Genomic DNA, 22,837 nt, shown 5'->3' on the forward strand with positions numbered 1-22,837 from the left:
CCTCTCTACTCTTTTGCCCATGCTATGCGGGTGAAATGATGATACCATGTCAAGTTTCAACATTTTCACAGTTCATTTTGTAGTGATTTTCAATTTCACGGTCATTTAGCTCTCTAAACAATTAGGTAAATGACTAAAAAACAGCAAATGATGTCAGAACATGTTGGAAATTGATGACGTCGCTTTGAATGCTGCATACTGAACGCAAAAGAAGTCCAGAGTTCAAATACGTTTAAAAAACATTGAAGTGCCCATGTAACAGATGAGTTCTCGTCCGAAACCCTGATACTCCGAAAGAGATTGTCCAGTTTTTGCCGTGACCCTCTCTACTCTTTCACACATGCTATGCGGGTGAAATGATGATATCATGCCAAGTTTTAACATTTTCACTGTTTATTTTGTAGTGATTTTCAATTTCACGGTCATTTAGCTCTCTAAACAATTAGGTAAATGACTGAAAACAATAAATGATGTCAGAACATGTTGGAAATTGATGACGTCGCTTTGAATGCTGCATACTAAACCCACAAGAAGTCCGGAGTTCAAATAATTTTAAAAAACATTGAAGTGCCCATGTAACAGATGAGTTCTCGTCCGAAACCCTAATACTTTGAAAGAGATTGTCCAGTTTGTACACGACGTGCGTCCAGTTTTTGCCGTGACCCTCTATACTCTTTCGCACATGCTATGCGGGTGAAATGATGATACCATGCCAAGTTTCAACATTTTCATAGTTTATTTTATAGTGATTTTTAATTTCACGGTTATTTAGCTCTCTAAACAATTAGGTAAATGACTGAAAAACAGCAAATGATGTCAGAACATGTTGGAAATTGATGACATTGCTTTGAATGCTGCATACTGAACACACAAGAAGTCCGGAGTCCAAATAAGTTATTAAAAATAAAAAAGAGGTGCAATGCTGGTTAATTTGCTTAAAGCCTTTCGGAATAGTGTAGACTGCACTGCACATAGCTCAGTGCAATCTATACTATTCCGAAAGGCTTGAAGCTAATCAACGTGCAGGTGAGCATTGCGCCTCTTCGTCATTGTCTCTGCACTCACGGCTTATAAACCGCTCATACTGCCTCTCCCTTGGCGAGGTGGGACTAAAAATCTGCTTAATAAGAAACTCTAGTACCGGTTCATGCCATGAACCGGTACTAAAGGTCTTCGTGGGGGCCCTAGCCTGACCACAGCCGGACTGGCCTCATTAGTATCGGTTTGTGGCATGAACCGGTACTAAAGGTTGCCCACGAACCGGTACTAATGATGTCCGCCCGCCTAGCCGTTGGAACCGGCACTAATGGTCACATTAGTGCTGGCTCAAATTCAAACCGGCACTAATGTGCTTCACATTTGACCCTTTTTCTACTAGTGTATAAAGGCTTTGAGGGTAGCCAAAATAGACTAGACAAAGCTGGTAGGCTAAACACGAGATCAAGAAGGGGACGTTCTGGGTGTCCGTGGCAGGAGTGCCCAAACAGGCTGTGGCGCAACGATTGAGATGTGTCTGATGGCCTTGATAGGCTTGTCCTTAATTTGTACTATTTCATTTTAGTACATGGTAAGGAGCGCTTGTAGTCATATGCCCCTAAAGATGTAGCCATAATGGTGAAACTCATTAACAAATATGATCTCTCCCATATACTTTTCCGCAATGAACATTCACATACTTTTGTAACAAGGCACACTAAGCGACAACCATTGTTCTGACTCCTAAGATTGTCCACGTCCCAAGATTGTCACCGTTGAAGCAGGGCCTAAGTTGGAGAACAAAATCTATAGATGTTGCCGGCACCGCTTCGTCGGCAACAACTACACCAAATCCGCCGCCCCAAAGGAGGTGTCGGAAAACACCCCCACATGCCCCTCAAGCTCACCGCTCCGGGTGTTGCCGTGATGAAGCTAGGAATGGGATATTTAATTCCAAACAGGCCTAACCCTGAACTACTCAGTTAACAGAGGTGAGAGGAACCCCGGAATCGCGGGTGGCCGCAAGAGGTGAGCCAGATATTTCCTACGTACCAAACATTAATTTTGCTGCTCGGGTGTTTTTTGTCACAAGAAACATTAATTTGTAGCCTCTGAATTAAAATGGATTTGCCGAACATCATGTGCCTAATTTTGTGTGTGGTGTCAATCATTTTTTGCAAATTGCATCGCAAGGCTGAAGACGGGGACAACATGGAGCACCGGCCACGGTAACGCCAAGCTCTACGAGCGTAAGCTGGTGATAGCCGGCGGGAGTGAGTTTGAAACTTAAGGTGGGGAGGGGGTGTGTAGGAGGGTCGTTGAAATTTTTCATCGGGGCTTGGCTTAGAGGGATGGTCAGGGCGGCGACCAGCACGACAGTGGGGGAAGGTCCAGTGGAGGGCGGGCGGCAATAGCCGCCGGCCATGGGGGACAGAGGCAGGTGGTTAGGGCTGGGTAGGCCATGTGAGAAGAGGCGGGGGGCCGCCGCGGGGAGGAGGAAGAAGAAGATGAACATGAGGCGACGCTGCTAACCGCTGGATGTTGATCGATGGTCGATAGAAAAAGTGACCGACGTCGAAAGTTTTTTAAGGTAACTGACGTATAGGCAGTCCCGAATTAAAATGATGATACTACTCTATTTTCTATTTCTCAATGTTTTTTCGTGGTTTGGGCAGTTTCTTCGTCCACATATACCTCGAGTCATTGTCGTACTGCACGGAACCGGCTTGTACTCCACCCGAACCCATTGTACTACCACGTACTACTACGAACCTGAAGCTGTGACCGAAGCCAACACCGTCTGACCTTTACCTTCATTTGTACGTACTAGAATCTGTAAAATTCTGAATCTTATTATGATTTTAGTTGGCTGTCAGATCTCGCTTTCAGGTTGAGTGCTTGTCGTGTGTTTCTCACCCTCCTCCTGCTTTTCCATAGAGACCGACGTGATCAGACACCATGACAACGTAAATGTGGCCAATAATAAGCCAGATAAATAATGATTAACTAGCTCTTTTCGAGCAATGAATTGAAATACATAGAAAAATATCATCACAGATAAAACAATATGTTGGTCGTATGTACCCCCAGCTCTCACCAATATGAGAGCTTATTTCTTCTAGAAGCTAAGCTAATTAATCTGCTAGCCTAATCACCCGATTAATTACAACTTACACCACCTAGCTAGATTAATTCAGAGGGAGAAGCAGCCCATGCCGGAGCCGGAGCGCAGCGCCAGGAACGGGAGCACGGCGTCAGGCGACGCCGCAGGCGCGGGAGCATGCGCCTTGTCGGCGGCCGCGACGCCGTTATACCTCCGGCGCGCGGACGGCCGGGGCAGGTTCTCCGGCACGACGTTCTCCAGCGAGTTGGCGTGCCACGGCGGGCACTGCCTCCGGTCGCTCCACCGCGCCGGCGCCTGCGCGCGCACCAGCGCTGCCCCGAGCGCCGCGCCGTCGTCGGCAGGTCCCCGCGCCATGGCCGCGCCGTCGACCGCGCCCATCGCGCTGACGGCCACCACGCACGCCGCCGCCGCGAAGCACGCCCGGCGTAGCGCAGGGAGATGGGCGGGCGGCTGGAGGTGAAGGGGCGGAGACGGAGGCTTGAGCTGGTGGCAGCAGCTGATCATCGGCATGGTCGCTGAGCTTCTTCGATCGAGTTGCTCCGAGATCCCACGAGTCCTTTCGGATTCTTATAGGCTCTGTCTCTCCCGGCGAGCTGTGGGGCGCTGCACTTTCTTGGCAGGGGGGAGAGGAGAGTCTGCACGTTGCAGGGGAGATCAACGGGGGCCGTTGATTTGGACGTGGACGCTGGATGTTAGCCGGCGAGGCGCGCGGGGGAGCGGACTTTTATGTGCACCGGTAACTTGGCGTGTGGAACCACCTCCTCCCCTCCCCGTCCCGGTGGCGTGCCGTGGGAGAAGGAGCAGTTCGGCACGACGTCGGGCCGGGGTGGGGCCCGGCCGCCGGTAGATATTTGGCGGTGGCGTGCGCGGTTTACGACGACCCATCGCCGGACCAGGCAAGTTGGGAACTGTTCCGTCGTGTGGACTGTGGAGTTGCACCACGAAAGTGCCTGGTTAACGGCCACGTGTGAAATGCATCGGTCCCGTGGTGTGATGACGGGTCGAGTCTGATGAGCAGGCGCCGGTCCAACTCCATAGGGAAGAACACAAAGGCGCAGAATCTGGCATTCTGAAAAAAAAGGGTGCAGAATCTGAAGTGCAGAAACGGAGAAAGGAGCAGAATCTGCACTGCAGAAGCACACGGCCGACCTCGTTGGGTTATAGATATTTGTTCAACGTTCTCTTTTCAAAACCATTTATTTATTTATTGATCGCAAATGTTAAAAATCTGATGTCAATGTTCTATTTTTTTTCCCCGAAAAAGATTTTTTTTGAGACACTCTCACGAAGCTTTTATTGAACCGTCACAATGTTTACAGGGACGAAATTAAGTTCTCTAGGATGGACTAACTAAACATAGCAGCCAATTCCTAGTTGTAAAGCATGTCTCGCGAGATTGTGAGCCTCGAAATTCAAACTCCTAAACTCATGGAAAAAATTACAAGTAGTAAAACTACTGGAGTATTCTATGATCTCATGTATTATTGCTCCATAAGCTGCTCCACTCCTCTTCTTGATATCATCAACCACTATCTTGCAATCCGACGCCACATGGATGGAGTGTAAGCCCAGATCATCTGCAAGTGCCATCGCTTCTCGGATCGCCAACGCCTCCAATGTAGTAGGATCATTGACGCCCTTAACCACCAGAGCTGAAGCCCCCAGAAATAAGCCTTCTTTGTTCCTGCTTATCGCGACAGCAGAGCCTACCCTTGCCGTTGCTCTGGTTGCAGCATCTACGTTCACCTTGGCACAGTCACCCGCCGGTGGAAGCCATTGAGTAGGCCTCTGAGCTTTTGGACATATGCTTCCGTGTGCCGGTTTCTTCAAAAACTGGAGATCATTTATCTGTGCCTGGATAAACATATGGGTTGACATAGGGCTTTGGAAAATATCCTCATAGATAGCTTTCCTTCGGGCGCTCCATATGGCCCAAAGTGTAATTGCCATTCGTACAAAAAGATCATCTGTCAGCGCCTCTTTCATCTTGAATACCCACTCCTTCGCATTGTCAATATCATACTGGATCATCTGTTCGACCAAGGCCTCATCAGAAAGAGCCCAAGTGCTTCTGGCCATGGAACAATTGAGTAGAGCATGTCTCCAAGAGTCCCTTGCTCCACACAACCTGCACGCCCCCGATGTTGCCATGTTTCTGTGCTGGAGGAGGTCTGCCGTAGGAACCGAACACCGGGCTAGACGCCACAAAAACATTTTCACTTTAGATGGTATCTCCGTTCTCCACAGTCCAGTCCATGCGTTGCCCTCCTGATCAGCTCCTGAGGGTCCATCATTTTCGTCAATCCAATTCTCCCTTGTAAGCTTGGTTTGCAATATCATGTTATAGGCAGACTTGACTGTGAAAAAACCTCGTTTCTCTCCACTCCATGCCCAGAAGTCATCAATATCCCTTGTGCATAGCGGGATAGATAAAATTGCTTCAGCATCAATGGGGACAAAAACCGAACGCACCAGCTGCTCATTCCATGATGCTAATGCAGTGTTGATTAATTCTCACACATGCCTCAGAGGGTTGGTGATTAGGGATGTGATGGGTCTCATCAGACCGGGCCTAGGCAGCCAGTTATGAGCCCATATTTCCGTGGTAACTCCATTCCCAATCCTCCGTATTATCCCTTGCCGGAGCATATCTCTCCCATCAATAATCGCCCTCCATATCTGTGATGGTCGGCCTCCAAGTTCGGCTTCCAGTATTGTTGAATTTGGGAAGTATGCCGCGTTCAAAATACGTGCACTGAGAGAAGAAGGATCACACAAAATCCTCCAAGCCTGTCTAGCTAGTAGCGCTAGATTAAAAATCTCCATATCTCTAAAGCCGAGACCTCCAAGATGTTTTGGCCTTGTCATTATATCCCACGCCACCCAACTCGGTTTCCGTTTTCCGGCCTTGCTACCCCACCAAAACTGCCTGATGATTGAAGTTATATTCTCGCAAAGTCCCCTCGGAAGCCTAAAGCATGCCATAGAGTAAACCGGCAGAGCCTGTGCGACTGCTTTTATAAGTACCTCCTTCCCCGTAGCCGACAGAAGCTTCTCCATCCAACCTCGAACCTTTTCCCACACTCGGTCTCTGAGGTATCTGAATGTGCCCATGTTATTTTGTCCTACATCCGTGGGCATACCCAAATAGCGGTCACTCAGTGACTCGTTTTGCACATTCAAAATATTCTTAGTGTTGTCCCGCAGATGCTATGGAGACCCTTTACTGAAGAAAATAGAGGATTTATCATGATTAACTCGCTGTCCAGATGCACTGCAATATAACTCCAACATGTTTGAAACTGCTACTGCCCCCTCATTACTAGACTTGAATAACAACAGGCTATCGTCAGCAAAAAGGAGATGGTTTACAACCGGAGCTGCTGGTGCCACCTTGATCCCTCCAAGCACTGACGACTGAGAACTGGTTTTAAGTAGGCACGAAAGGCCCTCTGCTGCAATCAAGAAAAGATAGGGGGAGATAGGATCTCCCTATCGGATTCCCCTGGGTGGTTTAAAACTCTCAAGCTTCTCTCCATTAAATAAGACAGAGAAAGGAATGGAGCTGATCATACCCATTATAATGTTTACCCACTGTTGTGAGAAACCCAACTGAATCGTTATTGCCCGAAGATAGCTCCATTCCAACCTGTCATATGCTTTCATCATATCCAACTTCAGGGCACAATGACTATTCGTCTTTGCCTTGCTCCTCTTCATGAAGTGAAGACATTCATACGCACATATGATGTTATCAGTTATCAGCCTGCCTGGGATGAAAGCTGACTGCTCCTCAGATATAATGTCTGGCAAGATTACTTTCAGCCTGTTTGCAATAAATTTCGATGCAATCTTGTATATGACATTACATAAGCTGATAGGTCGAAATTGAGTGAGGAGAGTAGGGTTTATCACCTTAGGAATAAGCACTAGGACCGTGCCATTGACACACTCTACACTTTCCTCCCCACGAATTATTCCGAGCACTGCAGTCGTGACTTCCTCTCCATAAATGTCCCAGTGCCTCTGATAGAAGTGAGCCGGGAAGCCATCTGGTCCCGGAGCCTTGGTTGGAACCATCTGGAATAAAGCTGTCTTCACTTCTTCCTTGGTGTATGGGGCTAGGAGCATGTCATTCATCTGTTGTGTCACTTTCCTGGGTACATGCTGGAGAACCTCATTCATGTTACTGACTCCCTCCGTCGTGTAGAGGCTCATATAAAACTCTGTTACCATCTTTCTCAACTCGGCCGGATCGCTGACTGAGACCCCAAGCAAACTCGCTAGCGCCTTAATCATATTCTTCTTTCTTCTCATGTTCGCCCGCATGTGGAAAAATCTAGTATTTTTGTCCACTGCCGACAACCATTCAAGCCTCGACCGCTGGCGCCACATTAGCTTTTCCCGGTGGTACATCTCAACTAATTTTCCGTTGATCTTGAGTTCAACATGGGACGGGCCTGTCCTCGTCGGATCAACCCTCAACCTCTCCAGCTCCGCTGTGAGATTTTTTATTTCCTTTCGAATGGTGCCGAACGTGTCTCTATTCCACTTGCTGAGATCACTTGAAATTGCCTGGAGCTTTATTCTCAAACCCTCCAGACTAACGGCCGTTTGCTCCTGCCCCCAGTATTGCGTGATCGTGTCCTTCCACTTATCATGTGTCTCCCACATGACCTCGTACTTGAAAGGAGGTTTTGCCGCTGGCCGCAATTGTTCCTCCTGTAGCATCAAAAGAATCGGCGAGTGGTCCGATGTGACAGCCGTGATATGTCTCAAGGACGCCGATGGGAACCTTGCTTGCCAAGCCATTGAAGCCAGCGCTCTGTCCAGCCTTACCCTTGTGTAAGTTCCCCCTCTGACCTTTTTTTTTCAAAAGTCCAAAAATTTCCTTGGTAGCCTAAGTCCTCAAGCATCCAAACATCAATCGCGTCTCGGAATCGCTGAATCTGCGCGTTACTGTGTTCCCCAATTCCTTCTTGTTCTTCTGGACGTAGGACTTCATTGAAGTCCCCAATGCAAACCCAAGGGAGCTGGCTCAAACATGCAATTCCTTTCATAGTGTCCCAGGTGTATTGGCGGTTACTGGTTTGCGCTGCACCATAGAACACAGTAGACCTCCAAGGATCTTGGCCTGGTTCAACAATCTCACAGTCAATGTGATACATCGAGTACCCAAGAATCTCAATCTTTATTGAATTGTTCCAAAAAATACCTAGGCCGCCACTACGACCCTGACTACTAACAGCAAAAGTGTTATCAAAACCAATGGAACTGGCTAAACTTTCTACTCCCGCTCTATCCAGCTGAGTTTCAACAATACAAAGAAGAGCAGGGGCAAATTTTCTCGCTAATTCGCGAAGTTCTCGGATTGTCGCAGCTTTGCCCACACCACGACAATTCCAGCTTAAGAGACTCATTGTGCCCGACGGTGCTCCGCCGGGGAGCCCGTCGATGATGATTCTGGGGTTTTGCCTCCTTTCATGCCGTTTGTCTTGTCCTGGGTACTCTTCTCTCCTGCAATTGAGATCTTGGACCGCTTCAGGTCCTGTTTTGGGGGCGGGCTTATTGACGTCTGAGGTGGCGGCAAAGCCAGAACCCCAACCCCGCCGGACCGCCCATCAGTAGGCGGCACCATTGCTCCCAGCAGCTCCGATTCATGCACTTGCCCATCTTCTCTTCCCAACCTTTTACGGTTGGACTCTTGAATCTCAATATCAGTGGCCGTTTTAACAGTGAGATCATCATCTTCCGCAGAAGCTGTGTTCACGGCTGAGCTACGCTGCCTGCCATCGCTAGCACTCGGGCGGCCTCCACGGCCTCCTCTTCTTCCACCTCTACGGCCGTGGCCTCCACCAGGCCCTGCTCCCGTACTCATAGCCCATGTGGCCCGAAGATCCTTGAAAACTAGGGCTACTGGTGCATGAATACCATCCCCATGCTCCTTATAGATGTGTCCCAGATGCCCACAAACAGCACACCAATCTGGGAGTTTTTCATACCTCACCCTGTAGATCTGGCGTTTTCCATCCCTGATCATACTCACCGCACTCTTTAAGGGTTTGAACACATCGACCCTCACCCATACCCGATAAAAATTGCCAGCAAAATCCTGGGATATATTTTCAGCGTAAAGGACCTCTCCAATCTTTCCTGCCATGGCCTCCACAAGATGAGCATATTTATCAGGTACATCATGAATCTGCACCCATATGTCAAGTGTGTCTAGTGCTACCATCGAAGGCTGAGTGATTCCATCATAAGGCTTGAGGATGACAGCGTTTCCCCGGAAGTTCCATGGTCCATCTTGCATGACCCTCTCCCAATCTCCAAGGCAGAAAAACTGAACTATGTATAGATTGTCCTCCAAAGGACGGAACTTGCAGTCATGCGCGAGATCCCAAGCCGCACGCATGTTCTTGAAGAACCAATATTGACTGTACGACTTATCAATGTGCACCCGAACGACGGCCATCCATCTTGCTGCATCCGGAGGTGCTTCTTTCTCATCATAGACGACATCATCCAGATCCTCCTCACGGAGTCCCAGCTCTGCCATCATCTTCTCTAACCCCGCAGCGGTATCTGCGCCCGGAGTCCTTGCTGCCGACGCGCCATCTGCTGCCATCACTAGAAACCCTAACCCGATGTAGATCGATCAGGTGTTGCAAGGCGCCCTAGACCTTCTTGTGGCGAAAAAGACGTCCAGACCAGGCGGTGTCCCCCGAGAGGCACCCCGAACAAGCCTGATACGATCCCGCGGCAAGATCGAAGGAGGGAAAGAAAACCTCGACGGCGGCGACACAATCGCCCCGAGAGAAGACAAAACCCTAGCTAGAAGGAAAAAAAGCGATCCCCGAAAATGATACGTATCCCCAAGTAGACATGGTCATGTCCTAGTTCACGTAAGAATCAATTCTCCCCGAAAAAGATTTGAAGCTTTATTGATTTATTTATGTCTTTCACTTCTTTTACCAAGTGGCCTAGGCCTAGCCGTGATCCGTTAGGTCTAGAGTTTCAACAAACATTTGTTTTTACTTTTTTTAAAGAACAACCTGTTTGGAAGCACAATTTCACATGTACTCATCTATGTTAAAATGGAGTGGATGTTAGTTTATTCTAAGTCAAACTTTATAATTTGGTATGCCAAATGTTGTTAATGGTTTCTATATATTTGACCAAAATTTATAAATAAGTGGTTTTTGTTGGCGCAACTAGAGGGAGTTTTATTTATGAATCATAGGGTTACAATCGAGTGACCATAAATCCTCGCAACATGGATGACATCTACTCATCCACACCGCGGTATACAACACGGTGCGGCTATAATTAACCATACAATCTACTACCCTGTTTTGAGCTCTCATAATTTTATGTGGAACAAACTCCTACCACTCATCAACGACTTAATTTTAGCTACCATGTGACCGTAGGCCGAACAAGACAAGTTATCACCTGAGATGATTGATAGAGCCTCCCAGGAATCCGATAGGACCACCACCGGTCGATTCGTATGTTGTATAACAGGGGCCATGCCCTGCATCAGTGGATGTATCTCCGCCTCGAGAGTCTCATTGCAATGAAAGATTGCCTAGTAAGCAGCAAAGATGACTAAACCATCCTCCCTGGTAAGACCATTTCAACACTTGCATTACCATCCTATACGAAGAACGACCCATCGACCGACATAGCTGTCCAATAAGCATGGTAAGAATACTGGAGGCTTTAACAAAGGGGAACAACAAATTGGAGCACATATAGAAACTCATTTGGTTTCTCTTATCCAACCTGGATGTGAGCTCCACTATTGAATCTTAATCGTGTCAATTCAATAAATCAGCTTTTGTTGGCCATAAAATTGTTTTGTGCAGAACAATGCAATCTCTCCAAAGGCTCGTCCTGGATCTCATGCCGGCTAAATAAGACGCCTCTCAAATCGTAGGTATTTCATGTTTATAGCAGTTTCTCTAGTGGATAACTACTAGGAGAGTTAAGATAGGGAGGTGCTTACCGCTGGCACGGGCTCGGATTTGGTGTCGTCGCTCCGACTGTGTGCACATGAATCGCTTCAGTGCCATCATTCCCATGATAACCAGACGAGGTATCGACCTCTATTTTTTAGGGCTGGAATCGACCTCCGTTTCCCCCCTTTCGACTTCGCTCTCCTTTTTTTGAGGACTGATACGTCCATTTTGCATCATGCTTTTATATCGATATTTATTGCATTATGGACTATTATTACACATTATGTCACAATACTTATGCCTATTCTCTCTTATTTTACAAGGTTTCCATAAAGAGGGAGAATGCCGGCAGGTGGGATTCTGGGCTAGAAAAGGAGCAAATATTAGAGACCTATTATGCACAGCTCCAAAATTCCTGAAACTTCACGGAAGACGTTTTCCGAATATATAAAAAATGCTGAGAACAAGAACTTCACCAGGGGGGCCACACCCTGCCTACGAGGGTGGGGGGCGCGCCCTACCCCCTGGGCGCACCCCCCTACATCGTGGGCCCCCTGGTGGCCCTCCTGTGGCCATCTTCTGCTATATGAAGTCTTTCGATGGGAAAAAAATAGGAAGCCATCCTCTTGGATGAATCTCCGCCGCCACGAGGCGGAACCTTGACGGAACCAATCTAGGGCTCTGGCGGAGCTGTTCTGCCGGGGAAATCTCCCTCCGGGAGGGGGAAATCATCGCCATCATCATCACCAACGCTCCTCTCATCGGGAGAGGGCAATCTCCATCAACATCTTCACCAGCACCATCTCCTCTCAAAAGCCTAGTTCATCTCTTGTATCCAATTCTTGTCTCCAAGTCCGGGATTGGTACCTGTGGGTTGCTAGTAGTGTTAATTACTCCTTGTAGTTGATGCTAGTTGGTTTATTTGGTGAAAGATCATATGTTCATATCCTATATGCATATTAATACCCCTCTGATTATGAACATGAATATGCTTTGTGAGTAGTTACGTTTGTTCCTGAGGACATGAGAGAAGTGTTGCTATTAGTACTCATGTGAATTTGGTCTTCGATCGATATTTTGATGAGATGTATGTTGTCATCCCTCTAGTGGTGTTATGTGGACGTCGACTACATAACACTTCACCATTATTTGGGCCTAGAGGAAGGCATTGGGGAGTAATAAGTAGATGATGGGTTGCTAGAGTGACAGAAGCTTAAACCCTAGTTTATGCGTTGCTTCATAAGGGTCTGATTTGGATCCATATGTTTCATGCTATGGTTAGGTTTACCTTAATACTTTTGTTGTAGTTGCGGATGCTTGCAATAGAGGTTAATCATAAGTGGGATGCTTGTCCAAGTAAGGACAACACCCAAGCACCGGTCCACCCACATATCAGATTATCAAAGTACCGAATGCGAATCTTATGAACGTGATGAAAACTAGCTTGACGATATTCCCATGTGTCCTCAGGAGCGTCTTTCTCTATATAAGAGTTTGTCCAGGCTTGTCCTTTGCTACAAAAAGGATTGGGCCACCTTGCTGCACTTTATTTACTTTTGTTACTTGTTGCTCGTTACAAATTATCCTATCACAAAACTATCTGTTACCACTTATTTCAGTACTTGCAGAGAATACCTTGCTGGAAACCGTTTATCATTTCCTTCTGCTCCTCGTTGGGTTCGACACTCTTACTTATCGAAAGGACTACGATAGATCCCCTATACTTGTGGGTCATCAAGACTGTTTTCTGGCGCCGTTGTCGGGGAGTGAAGCGCTTTTGGTAGGTGGAATTTGATAAGGAAAAATTTATATAGTGTGCTGAAATTTACTGTCACTTGTTACTATGGAAAGTAATCCTCTGACGGGCTTGTTCGGGTTATCTTCACCCTGACAAGTAGAGCAAAGAGTTGCTCCTCAACCTACTGAACCTACTGAAAATGAAAATGTCTGCTTTGAAATTCCTTCGGGTATGATAGAAAAACTGCTAGCTAATCCTTTTGTAGGAGATGGAACAAAGCATCTTGATGAGCATCTAATATATGTGGATGAAGTTTGTGGATTATTTAAGCTTGTAGGTGTACCCGGAGATGTTGTTAAGAAGAAGGTTTTCCCTTTATCTTTGAAGGGAGATGCATCGACATGGTATAGGCTATGTGATGATATGGGGTCATGGAACTACAAACGATTGAAGTTGAAATTTCATCAAAAGTTTTATCCTATGCATCTTGTTCATCGTGATTGCAATTATATATATAATTTTTGGCCTCGTGAAGGAGAAAGCATCGCTCAATCTTGGGGGAGGCTTAAATCAATGTTATATTCATGCCCCAATCATGAGCTCTCAAGAGAAATGATTATTCAAAATTTTTATGCTTGGCTTTCTGATAGCAATCGCACCATGCTTGATACTTCTTGTGCTGGCTCTTTTATGATGAAGACTATTGAATTCAAATGGGATTTATTAGAAAGAATTAAACGCAACTCTGAAGATTGGGACCTCGACGAAGGTAAGGAGTCAGGTATGACACCTAAGTTTAATTGTGTTAAATCTTTTATGGATACCGATGTTTTTCGTAAATTTAGCACTAAATATGGACTTGACTCTGAGATAGTAGCTTCTTTCTGTGAATCTTTTGCTACTTATGTTGATCTCCCCAAGGAGAAGTGGTTTAAATATCATCCTCCCATAGAAGTAAAAGTACCTGCACCTATTAAAGTTGAAGAAAAGATTATCACTTATAATGATCATGTTGTTCCTACTTCTCATGTTGAGAAACCACCTTTCCCTGTTAGAATAAAGGATCATGCTAAAGCTTCAATTGTGGTTTGTAAAAGCAATATTAAAACATATACACCTCCTGAGCAAGTTAAATTTGAACCTAATATTGCTATTGTTAAAGATCTCTTGTCTGATAATATTGATGGGCATGTTATTTATTTCTGTGATGAAACTGCTAGAATTGCTTAACCTTGTGCTAAAGATAAACCTAGACCTGTGGTAGGCATGCCTGTTATTTCTGTTAAAATAGGAGATCATTGTTATCATGGCTTATGTGATATGGGTGCCAGTGCTAGTGCAATACCTATTAGCCTATATAGAGAAATTATGCATGATATTTCACTCGTTGAGTTAGAAGATATTGATGTCACAATTAAACTTGCCAATAGAGATGCTATTTCACCAATGGGAATTGTTAGAGATGTTGAAGTCTTGTGTGGGAAAACTAAATATCCTGCTGATTTTCTTGTTCTTGGCTTCCCACAAGATAGCTTTTGTCCCATTATATTTGGTAGACCCTTCCTAAACACTGTTAATGCTACCATAGATTGCAAAAGGGATGTTGTTACTATCGGTTTAGATGATATGTCTCATGAATTTAATTTCTCTAAATTTAGTAGACAACACCATGAAGAAGAATTACCTAGTAAGGATGAAATTATTGGTCTTGCTTCTATTGCTGTACCTCCTAGTGATCCTTTAGAACAATATTTGCTAGACCATGAGAATGATATGTTTATGAATGAAAGAAGGGAAATAGATGAAGTATTCTTTAAACAGGAACCTATTCTGAAAAACAATTTACCTGTTGAAATCCTAGGGGATCCTCCTCCACCCAAGGGTGATCCCGTGTTTGAGCTTAAACCGTTGCCTGATACTCTTAAATATGCTTATCTTGATGAGAAAAAGATATATCCTGTTATTATTAGTGCTAACCTTTCAGAGCATGAGGAAGAGAGATTATTGAAAACTCTGAAGAAGCACTGTGCTGCTATTGAGTATACTCTTGATGATCTTAAGGGCACTAGTCCCACTCTATGTCAACATAAAATAAATTTGGAAGAAGATGCTAAACCAGTCCGTGATCATCAACGACGGCTGAATCCTAAAATGAAAGAAGTGCTAAGAAAGGAAATACTAAAGCTCGTTGAAGCAAGTATAATCTATCCCGTTGCTGATAATCAGTGGGTAAGCCCTGTCCATTGTGTCCCTAAGAAAGGAGGTATTGCTGTTGTTCCTAACGATAAAGATGAATTGATTCCTCAAAGAATTATTACAGGTTATAGGATGGTAATTGATTTCTGCAAATTAAATAAGGCCACTAAAAAGGATCATTACCCCTTACCCTTTATCGCTAAATCCTAGAAAGATTATCCAAACATACACATTTTTGCTTTCTAGATGGTTATTCTGGTTTCTCTCAAATACCTGTGTCGGCCAAGGATCAATCTAAGACTACTTTTACTTGCCCTTTTGGTACTTTTTCTTATAGACATATGCCTTTTGGTTTATGTAATGCACCTGCCACCTTTCAAAGATGCATGATGCTATATTCTCTAACTTTTGTGAAAAGATTTGCGACATTTTCATGGACGATTTCTTCGTCTATGGATCTTCTTTTGATGATTGCTTGAGCAACCTTGATCGAGTTTTGCAGAGATGTGAAGAAACTAATCTTGTCTTGAATTGGGAAAAGTGCCACTTTATGATTAATGAAGGTATTGTCTTGGGGCATAAAGTTTCTGAAAGAGGTATTGAGGTTGATAAAGCCAAGGTTGATGCTATTGAAAAGATGCCATGTCCCAAGGACATCAAAGGTATAAGAAGTTTCCTTGGTTACTCCAGATTTTATAGGAGGTTCATTAAGGACTTCTCAAAAATTTCTCGGCCTCTGACTAATTTATTACAAAAAGATATACCATTTGTTTTTGATGATGATTGTGTAGAAGCATTTGAAATACTTAAGAAAGCATTGATTTCTGCACCTATTGTTCAGCCACCCGATTGGAATTTACCCTTTGAAATTATGTGTGATGCTAGTGATTATGTTGTAGGTGCTGTTCTAGGACAAAGAGTTGATAAGAAATTAAATGTTATTCAATATGCTAGTAAAACCCTAGACAATGCTCAAAGAAATTATGCTACTACTGAAAAGGAATTCTTAGCAGTTGTATTTTCTTGTGATAAGTTTAGACAATATATTGTTGATTCCAAAGTAACTATTCACACTGATCATGCTGCTATTAAATATCTCATGGAAAAGAAAGATGCTAAACCTAGACTTATTAGATGGGTTCTCTTTCTACAAGAATTTGATTTACATATTGTTGATAGAAAGGGAGCTGAGAACCCCGTTGCAGACAACTTGTCTAGGTTAGAAAATGTGCTTGATGACCCACTACCTATTAATGATAGCTTTCCTGATGAGCAATTAAATGTCATAAATGCTTCTCATACTGCTCCATGGTATGCTGATTATGCTAATTATATTGTTGCTAAATTCATACCACCAAGTTTCACATACCAACAAAAGAAAAAGTTCTTCTATGATTTGAGGCATTACTTTTGGGATGACCCACATCTTTATAAAGGAGTAGATGGAGTTATTAGACGTTGTGTACCTGAGCATGAACAGGAACAGATCATACGCAAGTGTCACTCCGAAGCTTATGGAGGACACCATGCTGGAGATAGGACTCCACATAAGGTATTGCAATCTGGTTTTTATTGGCCTACTCTATTCAAGGATGTCCGTAAGTTTGTTTTATCTTGTGATGAATGTCAAAGAATTGGTAATATTAGTAGACGTCAAGAAATGCCTATGAATTATTCACTTGTTATTGAACCATTTGATGTTTGGGGCTTTGATTATATGGGACCATTTCCTTCCTCTAATGGATATACACATATTTTAGTTGCTGTTGATTACGTTACTAAGTGGGTAGAAGCTATTCCAACTAGTAGTGCTGATCATAACACATCTATTAAGATGCTTAAAGAAGTTATTTTTCCAACGTTTGGAGTCCCTAGATATTTATTGACTGATGGTGGTTCACATTTTATTCATGGTGCTTTCCGTAAAATGCTTGCTAAGTACGATGTTAATCATAGAATTGCATCTCCTTATCACCCTCAGTCTAGTGGCCAAGTAGAATTGAGTAATAGAGAACTCAAATTAATTTTGCAAAAGACTGTTAATAGATCTAGAAAGAATTGGTCCAAGAAACTTGATGATGCATTATGGGCCTATAGAACTGCATATAAAAATCCTATGGGTATGTCTCCGTACAAAATGGTTTATTGAAAAGCATGTCACTTACCTCTCGAACTAGAACATAAGGCATATTGGGCTATTAAAGAACTCAATTATGATTTCAAACTTGCCGGTGAAAAGAGGTTATTTGATATTAGCTCACTCGATGAATGGAGAACCCAAGCCTACGAAAATGCCAAGTTGTTTAAACAAAAAGTTAAAATATGGCATGATAAAAGGATACAAAAGCGTGAGTTTAATGTAGGTGATTATGTATTGCTATACAACTCTCGTTTAAGATTTTTTTGCAGGAAAACTTCTCTCTAAATGGGAAGGTCCTTACGTTATCGAGGAGGTCTATCGTTCCGCTGCCATAAAAATCAACAAATTCGAAGGTACAAATCCGAAGGCGGTGAACGGTCAAAGAATCAAACATTATATCTCAGGTAATCCTATAAATGTTGAAACCAACATTATTGAAACCGTAACCCCGGAGGAATACATAAAGGACACTTTCTGGAACATTTCAGACTCCGAAAAGGAATAGGTATGTGATACGGTAAGTAAACCGACTCCAAAACAGTTCTTAAGGCAATATTTCTCCGTTTTGGAATATTTAGAAAAATAGAAAAATAAGAAGCAGTCCGGGAAGGACACGAGGGTTCCACGAAGGTGGAGGGCGCGCCCTACCCCCTGGGCGCGCCCCCTACCTCGTGGGCACCTCGTGCGCTCTCCGGACTCCGTTTTCTTACACGTTACGTATTTTGGTCGGTAAAAAAGTCATTATATAAACTCCCAGAAGTTTTGACTCCCGTATCACGCAAAAAATTCCTGTCTTTGTTTCGAGCTATTTTCTGTCAGGGTTGTCAAGGCCAGGCATTATGTCGTCTCCCTCCTCTTCCAACCATGAGGGCAACGATGCTTGGCTAATGAAGATAGAGCTGAAGAGAGAAGAACCCATGGAGATCAACAAGGATGAAGGGATCAAGAAGGCCATGGAGGACCAAGTTCCGGCAACAGAAGACACCCTTCGACTTGATCACAATCTTCTTACCCCAACAGAGATCGAAGCTTTCAAGATGATTGAGTTAGCTCGTATACAAAATAAGTATCTCACACGTGAAAATATTTTGTTGAAGGAGCATATCATCGCACTCAAGGGCATCATCCGCAAGTTAGAAGACCTCCTACGCTCGATGTGTGACTATCCATCATCAACAACTCCACCTTCTTCACCAACAAAGGAGGCATAATCACATGGGTATGGGCACTCCCCTTGGCAACTGCCAAGCTTGGGGGAGGGCACCGATATCATATCACCATCACTTTTATCTTTACCGTTTTTCCTAGTTCGATCCTTTTGGTAATATCTTGATCTAGTAGAATAAAAGTTCTTAGTATGATCTAGTTGTGAGTTTTGCTTTATAATTCCTCTATGTAATCGAGTCCGTGAGCTATATAATAAAGATTAGTGTTGAGTCAAGGGCTTGATTCTTTTGCCATGATCTTAAGTGAATAAAAGAAAAAGAGAAAGAAATAAAAAGAAATAAAGAGATCATATGGATCTCATGGAGAGTAATGAGCTCACATAGAAAAAGTATGATGAATAAAAGTTGTTGAGAGTTGACAAGCATAGTTTTGGTCATCGTTGCAATTAATAGGAAGTAATAAAGAAATAGAGGTCTTCACATATAGATATATGATACGTCTCCAACATATCTATAATTTTTGATTGCTCCATGCTATATTATCTACTGTTTTGGACTATATTGGGCTTTATTTTCCACTTTTATATTATTTTTGGGACTAACCTATTAACCGGAGGCCCAGCCCAGAATTGTTGTTTTTGCCTATTTCAGTGTTTCGGAGAAACAGAATATCAGACGGAGTCCAAACAGAATAAAATCTTCGGGAACGTGATTTTCTCACCGAACGTGATCCAGGAGACTTGGACCCTACTCCAAGGAGTCAAAGAGGAGGTCACGAGGGTGGGGGCCCCCTCCTAGGGCGCGCGCCCCTGCCTCGTGGGCCCCTCGGTGCTCCACCGACCTACTCCTTCCTCCTATATATACAAACGTACCCCCAAACGATCAGAACAGGAGCCAAAAACCAAATTCCACCACCGCAACTTTCTGTATCCACGAGATCCCATCTTGGGGCCTGTTCCAGAGCTCCGCCGGAAGAGGGCCGTCATCATGGAGGGCTTCTACATCATTGTCGGTGTCAAAACCGGCAGATCTCGGGTAGGGGGTCCCGAACTGTGCGTCTAAGGCGGATGGTAACAGGAGGCAGGGGACACAATGTTTTACCCAGGTTCGGGCCCTCTTGATGGAGGTAAAACCCTACGTCCTGCTTGATTAATATTGATGATATGGGTAGTAGAAGAGTAGATCTACCACGAGATCGGAGAGGCTAAACCCTAGAAGCTAGCCTATGGTATGATTGTATGTTGTAGTTGTTGTGTCCTACGGACTAAAACCCTCCGGTTTATATAGACACTGGAGAGGTTAGGGTTACACAAGGTCGGTTACAAAGGAGGAGATACACATATCCGTATTGCCTAGCTTGCCTTCCACGCCAAGTAGAGTTCCATCCGGACACGAGACCTTCATAGTCTAACAATCCGGCCAATGGAGATAGTCCGGCTGTCCGGAGACCCCCTAATCCAGGACTCCCTCAGTAGCCCCTGAACCAGGCTTTCAATGACGATGAGTCCGGCGCGCAGTATTGTCTTCGGTATTGCAAGGCGGGTTCCTCCTCCAAATACATCACAGAAGAATTTGAATACAAGGATAGTGTCCGACCCTGCAAAATAAGTTCCACATACCACCGTAGAGAGAATAATATTTCCGCAAATCTAATTTTCTGACTTGTTTTGGCTACACGACATTATGCCATGGCCCGGTGATTATTCGAACCGTTTCCTTTAACTAGCCCCGCACATAACGCGATGCAATTTTTTGACACGTCTTGTCAAAGCAGAGATCGTGTCCCCTTATCACGGGATTCTCATCAATACGGGCGTGGGTAACTCAACCGTGTCTAGGACTCCTAGATTATAGGCAAGTCCCAAATGGCTACGGAGAGGACGCTTGATATTCACCCTCTTTATAAAGGGACAAGGCTTTTACTTTTTTCCCTCCCGTGCTCAGTTGAATCCTTCCCCCGCCTTGAGTTCTAACACCCAAAGCCCAGGTCAGGTGCTTTGGACCTTCAATCATGTCCGCATCTAGCCTTCAAGGCCGATGGATGCCCTCCTCTGTTACGGAAGAAGACATCAAGAAGTTGAGGGAGGCCAGATACATGACCGCCGAGGTTTTGCATCGGCTGCCTGCCCGAGGGCAGGTCGTCCCTACTCCTGAACCCAACGAAGACGTCATGTTCATCTCCCACTTCCTCTGAGGACTAGGTCTCACTCTGGATCCCTTCGTTAGGGGGTTGATGTTTTATTACGGGCTAGATTTCCACGATCTAGCCCCGGACTCCTTTCTCCACATCTCGACATTGATTGTTGTGTGTGAGGCCTTCCTCCGCATTACCCCTCACTTCGGCCTGTGGCTCAATACCTTTGACGTGAAGCCGAAGATGGTCGAGGGGCAGTATGCAGCATGCGGAGGCGCATTAATAAGCAAGATAGCAGGAGCTCAGTGGCCCAAAGGTTCCTTTCCAGAGGTGTCCGGATTATGGCAACAGGAGTGGTTTTACATCACAACTCCAGAAGTGCCAAGTGGGTGGCTTCCCCTGCTTTCCGCTCAGGCCCTCCACCACAACTGATGTCATGGATTAGCAGAGGGCTGAGCTGGGGTCCTGCCAAGGACGGGCCTGTACTGCAAAGCCGCATCCAAAATCTCTTCGAAGGATATTTCAGTTTGATTATGGTGGCGCAAGTCATGCTGGTTCGTCGAGTCCAGCCTTGCAAACGTGTAGCGACCCGACCCGAATGGGTCAAGTCTCTGTGCTTACGTGTCATCCCTGGATCGGTATGCTGACACACAGTACTCGAAGGATTTATAACAGAGGTAAATCACATGTATAAAGTAACGTAAGTACTATTATCTCAATCCTTATAGCGGAAGCAACAAGGTTGTGGATTCCCATCAACACCAACGGCAAAGTTGAGTGTAGAAATCGTAACCCTAACGTATCACTTACTCGTCGTAAGAAACCTGCAACATGAGACGTTGCAGCCCGAAACGGGTCAGTACATTGAATGTACTGGCAAATTCACACCATAGAGAATGATGAACAATGGCTATCACTACATGCATATTTGGCTGGTGGAAAAGCTCTATGGTTATAAGGTTTTTGCGAAAAGCCAATTTTTCCCTACTGCAAAGGAATAAATTTTATTTAACTATCATGGTGGTTGTTGAACATTGAGAATGGTTGACAGCATTCTCAATCCCAATTAAGTAACATCATTAAACCCAACAATATTCATTTAAAGTAACATGATGAGATCAACAGGATAATCCAAGAACTAGATACTCAAGATGTCCATAACCGGGGACACGGCTAATCATGATTAGTTTGTACACTCTGCAGAGGTTTGCGCACTTTTCCCCACATGACTCGATCGCCTCCGTTTGTTTTCTCGCACTACAAGGTGTTTGAGAAACGGATGACCGAGACATAGTCTTTCAGAAGCACTAGCACCTTACTTGTGGGGTAGATCGTACCACCTATAACCCCTACATCTGCTAGTCCACCCCGTAAGAGTTTGCACAACTTAGTCAACTATGCCAGAGCCCATAGTAGCATGTGGCTGCACACGGAAGTTTCTAGCATGAAATATCTTATGATCCCTTTGAGCCTGGGTGGCGGTCCAAAAAAAACAGGCAAGTCCTGATAGACATCAGGTGCCTCAATCCACCCAGATGTGTGTTTAAGTTGCCACCTTAGATAAACCATTAAAATTATAAATCTCACATCTTGTCGGTGTACTAGAGTAGGGGTACCCTAGTATCCCGAACTTGTGCACGGGCAGTCGCAGCATCCCGCGGCAAGGCTTGCCGGGTGACCGCCAAGATCCTCCGTGGTTCCTTTGGAGCCATTCAAGAACAAAGTGTCCAAGTCAAGAAGACAAGACCCCGGCAAGAGGAGCTTGCCGGGAAGGCCACTCAAGGCATTTCAAGGAACTTGCCGCGGCGCACCACGCATTCCGGCAAGACCCGGTGAGCGACAAGCTCCGGGACGCGACAAGACAACGACCGCGGCAAGGCGCTTGCCGCGGCGAGCCACCTCTCCGCGCCCGCGCTCCAGCACATCCACCAACGTGTCGCTCTGGGGCCCTTCCAGGCGTACGTGGCGGAAGGCTGTGCAGCTAGGGACGTGCGGTGGCAAGCGGCGCTGACAAGATCGCCATCGTGGCGAACGGTGGCGTCCCTGGCGGTCCCTTTTTCGCACTGTTTAGGTGACACAGACGGGCATTTAAGACCCTTGTCCCCTGCCGTCAGGGTTAGGTATGATACACTGTAGCAGGTAGCTATGCCTACCACAGCACCTTTCCATTTTTGCCCTTTACCTCCGTTGCCACCTGTCGGTAGCCCCTTGAGCATATAAAAGGAGGCCCGTGTGCAACGTAGAGGGGGGTTAGCCAGTTCGAACACTCACGCTCGGTCTTGCTAGCCGCTGGTGTGTATTGTAGCACTCCGCGCTCCCGAGCTAGAAATCAATACAAAACCACCAAGCAGGAGTAGGGTTTTACGCATCCGTGCGGCCCGAACCTGGGTAAATCGCTC

The 22,837-nt window shown here is 45.2% G+C and overlaps 1 protein-coding gene across 1 annotated transcript; it reads right to left on the reverse strand.

The window, feature by feature from the left end:
• Positions 1–2,943: 2,943 nt before the first annotated feature.
• On the reverse strand, positions 2,944–3,851 carry LOC125539523. Its single transcript, XM_048703002.1, has one exon. The coding sequence runs from the start codon at positions 3,608–3,610 to the stop codon at positions 3,170–3,172; it is 441 nt and encodes a 146-aa protein (XP_048558959.1). The 5' UTR covers positions 3,611–3,851; the 3' UTR covers positions 2,944–3,169.
• Between the last annotated feature and the right edge of the window lie 18,986 nt (positions 3,852–22,837).

This window comes from Triticum urartu, chromosome 1, assembly GCF_003073215.2.
Source record: "Triticum urartu cultivar G1812 chromosome 1, Tu2.1, whole genome shotgun sequence".
NCBI classification, from domain to species: domain Eukaryota; kingdom Viridiplantae; phylum Streptophyta; class Magnoliopsida; order Poales; family Poaceae; genus Triticum; species Triticum urartu.

Excerpts from the sequence above, each read along its gene's own strand:
- LOC125539523 (XM_048703002.1), bottom strand. The coding sequence starts at position 3,610 with ATGCCGATGATCAGCTGCTGCCACCAGCTCAAGCCTCCGTCTCCGCCC.